Below are 7791 nucleotides of genomic sequence, written 5' to 3'. Positions count from 1 at the left end.
ATCAAGATTACAAATTAGACTTCCCAACAGAAACCAAATATTTCTTGGGACGACGTGTGGGAGGAAATAAGTCAGATGTTTGTGTTAATGGGGCTCTTCATTGGCTCTGTGATGAATCGGCAGAATCCACTTGTTACGTACCCCGACTAAGCAGAGATTTTCTTTCGGAAGAATCTTTGTCGCGATACGGTGTTTGTTTCTTGAATACTATGAGGATGGTCACTCGGCAAAATTGTATATCTTAAAGAACAATAACGAGGAGGATGATGGTGATAGCAGTTGCCACATGAATGAGCAGTATTACAAGTCCTGGAGTTGGAATAGACAGCTTACAATACCATTCCAATATTCAATATTTGCCATTACAAAAATGGGTGAAACTTTATCAACAAAGGTTCAGGAAGTCCTTCAACGTTCTAACCAAGGAAGTACTGCAAGGGTGGTTTTGGCGTTCAATGACGAGAGGAGTTCATGGAACGTAGAGTACGCGGTAAAATCGCACAACCACAGTTTTCTTTCCTTGGAAGCATTAGGAGAAAGAATGGGCAAATTCTGTTCACTGTATCCTTTTTGGTTTGAGATCTTGTAGGTTGTGATATCACGTAACTATCAACCAGCTCAAATTATAAGACGTACAGGTTCCTGAACTATAAATAAACCCTCATAGAATTAACCCAATTTGTTTACACCGCCAAAACACCCAATTTGTTGACACGCCAAAACACCGAGTAGCATTGTATGGACTACGAATGCATAATGCCTACCAGGTTGTGAAAGAATGATTTAGATACGACTCCCCTCATTATGATTTAATGCATAATGTGCTACCACCTAAGTATTTCTTCTTTTGAGTTCTGGGTTCCATGGAGTATTGCACTTGATCTCGCTAACCCTTTGTTTTTCCAATGAGGCAAGGTTTTTTCTTTTTTTTTTTAATGACCATGCTATTTCAGTGTTTAGATTTCTGAGTTTTCTTGAAGTATAAAAAACCACCAGATTCTATAATCAGGCACCCACTGCAGGACGAGTTTGAAGAAGATCCTATAGGGATTCTGGTTCCAGCAGCTTGTTGTGGACATATTAAACAAGAACCGTACCTCGTTGAACACAGAAATTTAAAGATATGATGTTTTCGCATAAAAACAGTCTACTCTCTGTAGAGTTATTCAAGTCATTTCTTGTATTCAGCACTAACATGCTTGTGAAACTAAAAACATTCAACAGTGACAAACGACTCTCCTTGCACTTCTTCCACATACTCCACTACTACTACAGCTACTTACATAACCCAACCAAATCAAAAACACGTTAAACCTTAATCTGTCTTGCCACCAAGAGCTTCAGTTTGGAGCTTAGCACAATACTCAAACAAGCTACCATCAAAACATCTACGAACTGCCTCCTTAGACAGAAATCCCTCCTCATCTCGTGCTAAAACATAGAGAATTCCCCACTCCAACTTTGCTGCAATCCTGTGTCAAAAAGAAGTTTTTGTTACCCAAGGACCATGGAAAAATCTGATCATCTTAAATTACTAGATAGAGGTGAAGAATATGATCATCTTAAATTAGTAGATAGAGGTGACATACCAGCCGAAGAAGTCGAATGCATTCCTATTGCCTTCAGTCATGTACCAAAGTTCCTTGAATGTCATCTTGTCAGGTACTGTTCGGGCATATTTGCTGAACATGTTCTCAAGATTTGCAGGAACAAACCTGCGATGATTAACAGGTTAGATATACCAGGCTGGATTGCGCCCAATTAGTCATTCACAAAGTTTGGTAAATGTCACCAATGTTAGAAAGCATATAATCCTATTGACAAGTTAAAGACTCCATCCAAGAATAAAATGTTTCATAGAGCTGGACCAAATCTAAAATGGTACATGGATTTCAGCTTCATTACCTTCCTTCAGTATCATAAGTTGCACTGTCGCTTCCATGCTTGGATCTGTGAATGTTGTGAATGTATATTGGGAAAAAAGGTGATGGGAACCAACCCTACAGGAACATGTATAAAGTTGTTAGAATTATCAATCCATTGTAGTCCAGCCCGGTTAGGATACCTGGCTTTCACCCAGGCGACCCGGGTTCAAATCCCGGCAATGGAACTTTTTTATTTTTAACTCAGTAGTTTTAGGCCAATTAAAGTTCTGCATTGATATTGATCATGGAACTTTTTTGAGCTCTAAAATTTTATGCTAAGTTTAACTTATTGATTGAGCATTACTCACAAAAGACAAATATTAAGTCGGATTCTTACAGGCAATGTAGCATAACTCAAAGCTCCATTAATGAGAATCGCCATCACAAAGGAAGCAATGACGTTGAAACCAATTGCTCTTAGTCCTTGAATTGACATTCAACATGAAGAAGACGAAGGTTAATTCAATGCTTAAAAGGAAAAAACACCTCATAATGTGTCTACATGTATGTATTGGAGTAGGTTGATTTTACCTGAATAAGTTTCCCATGGGTAAATGATACCATTATCATCCATATCGAAAAAAGCAACGTGCTGCTGCATAACACTCATGTTGTAATGCTTGTGACCCCATGTCCCGTTTGGATGATCTGTGTCCGGAGCAACCAAAGCACGAGCCATATCTGTGTATCAATTATAACAAAAACAATACTCAACTGGATTGCATTTTTGGAGAATCTGAACAGAAACAAAAACATTACTCAGCTGTATCAATTATCTACTGTGCTCGCGCACTGGACCAATAATTTTCCTTTTTTCTTAGACCATACGAACCATGTGCGCCCGATTCACGGAACTTGGATGAGGCACCAGATCTACAACTAACCACTTGTGTTTGATGACTAAGGACATACTTGCCTGTATGTATGTTCCTTCTTCTCTTCCATTTTAACATAAATTATTAGCTAGAGCTACACTAGATACTCTTGCTTGCAATTGCATGGACAAAAAATACAATTCAAAAAAATCCAGAAACAAAATTACTAAAAAAGAGTAAAATCAAGCAGTAAACAAATAACAGAGCTAGAGATCTGAAAACGTAACCCGATTGCATATGCAATGCAAAGATCAAATGTTACAAAATTCTTATGGTTAATATTCGGGTCACGTTCATAAGCAAATCTTTACTTAGAAATACTCAAATCCAATCCAATCCAATAAAATAAAGGGGATACCAGTCCTACTACGGACTGGTACCAATTCATCGATCCAACGGTCAGGATTTCTTAATAATTTTTTGAAATGGTATAACCCTAAGCGGAATAGAGAAAAAATTGGATTAATTTCTGCTGGAACTTACAAGGCTTAGGAAGTGAGGTTTCCAAATCACCACGAACCCTCCGTTCATCCGTGACAGGTGCTTGACGCGCCACAGTTTCTAATGCTTCATTCCTCCCCATAACCGCAACACCTTCATTCATCTGATGCTGTGGTTGTTGTTGTTGTTGCAGTTGCTGCTGCTGAGGTTTTTCTCCTACTGTAACCGCCGGTTGATCTGCTTTCTTCTTTGATTCTTTCTCAATATGCCTTTGCTGCTTATCTGCATCTTTCTTTGATACCTCCGCCATATTTCACCTTCTCAATTGTTATCTCTCTAAAATCACGACACCTCAACTACTGATTCGATACTTATATATGCAGATTTCAATCTGAAGCTTTTAGTGGGATGAAAAGATAAAATCGAGGAGGAGAAGAAGACGTTATAAGGTGGTGAGGATGCATGCTTTGGTGATTGACATGTGTCCACTGGAATCTCACAGATGTATGCGTGCATGGCTTTCTTATCAGAAATTTTGGGTGATGCAAACCAAGGCGATAGACTCGTTCTTTACGGAAACAGGACAAAATTTTCGATATGCTGCTTTAGGAGTTGCGTAATATTTTAACTATTTTACATCATCCCGCCGGTGGGATTCCCGGTCAATCTGTGACTTATCTTTAAGTAAGAAGGGAGGAGATGCGTGCTTTAACTAGAGTTGGATTGAAAATTCAAATGGACGGTGAACCATCTTGTGAGATTCTTTTTTTGAATCTCTAGACTACATCCGATCTCCATGCCAACCACCAGACCAATTGGTGATTGGCATTTTGTTGAGGTTGAGGGAGTATTTACAAAAAAAAAAATTGTACACTGTAAAAACATTACTTATATGACACTCATTTGAGGACAACACTGGCATGCTGTAAAAAAATGGAAACCCAGAAATCGAGAATGAGTCTTTGTCTGCGGAATAAACCAGTTACTTGTGGTCGTACAATGGCCTCAAACAGAATTCAAATGGGATGTTTCATTAACAAGCCACCAAACTACCCACTCAAGCTAGAGGTACATTAGATACTCTTGCTTGCAATTGAAATATACAACTCACAAAAGTAGAGATGAAATTACTAAAAAAGGGTAAAATCAAGCAGTAACTGACAGAGCTGCAGACCTGAACCAGATTACCCATCCAAGCCACCGGTGATTACAACATGTGCATATTGACTCAGCTTTTCCGAGGAACATACAGTATAGTCCAGTCTTCATTGTATTTGAATCAGGAAGCAGTCAGCAAACTGACAACAATGCCTTAAGGTATATATAACGGTGTTGTTGTCAGTTTTCCTAATGATTACTGATGCATAATCCTGTTGAACCCTTGGTTACTGAGATTGTGCAATGTACAACAGTGCCCAATACAAGTATCAGACGATTGCCAGATTCTAACAGTAAGATGGCACTACCCCCAAAATACCACACAAGTCATTACTACTTTTCTTAATGACAATAACAGTGTTAACAGGGACACGTCCTGTCAGTATCCCTAAATGGTCACTACCTAATGGAAACCAACTAAAAATAAACCATGATGCCTCTTATTGTGACAGGACTAAAATTGGTAAACATGTTCTAGGTTAATAATATGTCAAAAACATTAAGTCTTTTATCCATAAGATTCCTCCATCATAATACTAAGAGAGCACGCACCTCTAGTTTCAAGCATTGTGAGACTTCTTTCGGCATACAAACTTCTTAAAGGACACTTTCATAGATTTTGCACGTTGCTTCGATACTCCTCCGTTTGGAAAAGGAAGGCGTCAAGCATAAGGTGAAGTACAACACACAGCCAGTCGAATGATTTTCCACGATAAGCAGAGAACGCATACTGCAAGAAGATTATGGTAGGCAATTGCTTTAACAAATAGCGCATGAAGCTCCCCTTACTCAAATCTGTTAATGATCCACTAGCCACTGTTGATGATCCGCTAGCCACTGTTGATGATCCGCTAGCCACTGTTGATGATTCGGTAGCCACTGTTGATGATTCGGTAGCCATGAGTAACACCAAAAGTAGCTTTTAGAATTCCTGAAAAACCGTAACACTGTCAAACTGCTGGTACTTCTATTTGAAACAAAACAGTAGAACTAATATGGAGAAAACTGTTAATGTAAAAGAGTGATTATTTTATATTAGGTCTCAGACAAATGGGTATTTTCGATTGAACCAAATAGAAATGTACAACGGAGTACAGACCAGGAATTATTCAAACGAACTCCAAGTGGATAAAAAAAAATCTCACACTCGGATGAAACATAAATGAATTTTCAAATAGCTCTTAAGAACTTCAATATACATCTACTGCACTCTCCTCTACATCATTTCTCATACTAAGCAGACAATTTCAGAAGCAAATAAACATGAAAGAAAGATAAACAAGCACAGCTCTCGTCATTGAAGACGAAGGTTGGATCACCACCTTTTTCGTCAACTAGCCCTAACAGAAAGATTTGCTCATTTGCACAAGTGGGAGACTCTCCACAAAGAAATGTAAAATTCACAAACTCGTATCAAGGAAAAAACAAGTCCATGTGAGAAAAATGAATCAATCAAACTAACAATCGACACTTGTAAGTCACATGACTCAAAACTAAACCATTAACTAATTTAGAGACCACTGATTATGTTTGCAGGTAAAATCATACATGGAACTAATGTACAAAAAGAAGATATAATTTTAGGTCTTAGCTGTTTAGTTTTGTCTGCCAATTTTTTTGCCCTAAATTCAAATTTCTAACAGTAGTCTCTCTAGTTTCTGGCAAATAACATAACCAACTACAGATTGTTGAATCACAAGCTCAAATTACAGCATTAGAATAATCAAAATCAAAGAAGAAGAAATGAGAGCAAAATTTGACATAGTAAAATAAGAGTTCTACCTAACTAAACAGTAGAATTTCAAATCAAGCATGATTCTTAGAAGTATAAATGTATTTTCAAACATCTCTTCCAGATTTCAAAACAAAAGTACATCTACTGCACTCTCCTCAACATCATTTGTTATATTAAGCAGATAACTCCGTAAAATTTCAGAAGCAAATAACATAACCTAATTAACAGATTTGTCGACTCACGAATCACGATCTCATAACCTAATTTCAAAATTCTTCAGCAAAAATCAAGAAGTATTCACATATCTCTTCAAGATGAACAAACAAAAGTATCTACTGCACTCTCCTCTACCGATATATACATCACGTTATACTAAGTAGCCGATTTCATACTATTTCAGAAGCAAAGCAAGTAACCTAGAATCATCAAAGAAGAAGAAATGTGAGTAAAATTTGACAATAGTAAATATGGCCTCATTAAACAACAGAATTTTGAAATCCAGCAATAAAAATATGAGTCCAACCTAATTAAACAACAGAATTTTGAAACTCTCATGTACAATTGTTGGAAGTACAGATTATATTTTCAAGTATCTCTTCAAAATTTCAAAACGAAAGTATCTACTGCACTATCCTTTACCGACATCACTTTGTTATGCGAAGCAGTCAATTTCATTGAATTTCACAAGCAAATAACAAAACCTACTAACAGACTTGAACCACAAACTCAAATTACAGCATCCGAAACATCAAAGAAGAAATATGAGCAAAATTTGAGATACCAAGTGAGAAATTTCATACAACTTCAGAAGCAAAAAAAAACAGAATATGAGTGCGACCTAATTAAACAACAGAATTTCGTAATTCAGAAATCAAGCATGAAATAGAGATGAAATTTTCAAAGATATCTTCAAGATTTCTAAACGAAAGTATCTACTCCACCCTCCTTTACCAATATATATCATCACTTGGATATACTAAGCAGCCAATTTCATAAAATTTCAGAAGGAAATAACAAAACCTAATAACAGATTCGTTGAACCACAAACTCAAATTACGGCATCAGAATCATCAAAATCAAAGAAGACGAAACGCGAGCAAAATTTGACACAGTAAACAGTTCGACCTAATTAAACAAGTTATTCCAAATTCTTCAGCAAAAATCAAGCATGATCGATCTAAGTAAACAAACATGAAAGAGAGAAATCAACAACTTCATCACTTTGTTATACTAAGCAGCGAATTTCATAAAATTGAAAAAGATGGCCTAGGGTTTGTTGAACCACAAACTCAAATTATAGCATCAGAATCATCAAAGAAGAGAAAATATGAGAATAATTGAGATAGTAAATGGGAGATTTTGTTAGTTTAGAGAAGAAATTTACCTGAAATTGAAGATAATAGCCTAGGGTTTTACGATCGCCTCTTTGGTTCATGCTAGGGCTTTGTTTAAGACGATATTATTGAGCGGAGCCCTTTATTTATGTGGGTTTCAGATATTTAGTGAATTACCAAAACCACCCTTGTCATCTCGCTAAATTACCAAGTTTATTAAGGGCACTCTCTTTTTCGATGAGAGCAGATATCCTACACAAAGTGGTACTAAAAGTGGTTTATTGTACACATCTTTTTCTTTTGTTTGGAGTAAAAAAGCAAAC

At 36.8% G+C, this 7791-nt stretch overlaps 1 protein-coding gene and 1 non-coding gene across 2 annotated transcripts; one reads left to right on the top strand and one right to left on the bottom strand.

The window, feature by feature from the left end:
* Nucleotides 1-1086: 1086 nt before the first annotated feature.
* On the bottom strand, nucleotides 1087-7587 carry LOC113345044 (peroxygenase-like). The gene is made up of 7 exons (XM_026588908.1): nucleotides 7519-7587; nucleotides 3284-5330; nucleotides 2457-2606; nucleotides 2263-2348; nucleotides 1906-2000; nucleotides 1590-1715; nucleotides 1087-1472 (listed from the first exon to the last, which is right to left on the bottom strand). Exons 2-7 carry the CDS (start codon nucleotides 3549-3551, stop codon nucleotides 1316-1318), a joined length of 882 nt encoding a protein of 293 aa, XP_026444693.1. The 5' UTR covers nucleotides 3552-5330; nucleotides 7519-7587; the 3' UTR covers nucleotides 1087-1315.
* On the top strand, nucleotides 2037-2110 carry TRNAE-UUC. Its single transcript has one exon. It is a non-coding gene; the product is annotated as a tRNA-Glu (tRNA).
* Nucleotides 7588-7791: the final 204 nt, after the last annotated feature.

This window comes from Papaver somniferum, unplaced genomic scaffold (genome assembly GCF_003573695.1).
Source record: "Papaver somniferum cultivar HN1 unplaced genomic scaffold, ASM357369v1 unplaced-scaffold_80, whole genome shotgun sequence".
NCBI classification, from domain to species: Eukaryota; Viridiplantae; Streptophyta; class Magnoliopsida; order Ranunculales; family Papaveraceae; genus Papaver; species Papaver somniferum.
This window is presented reverse-complemented; position numbering and strand designations above follow the sequence as displayed.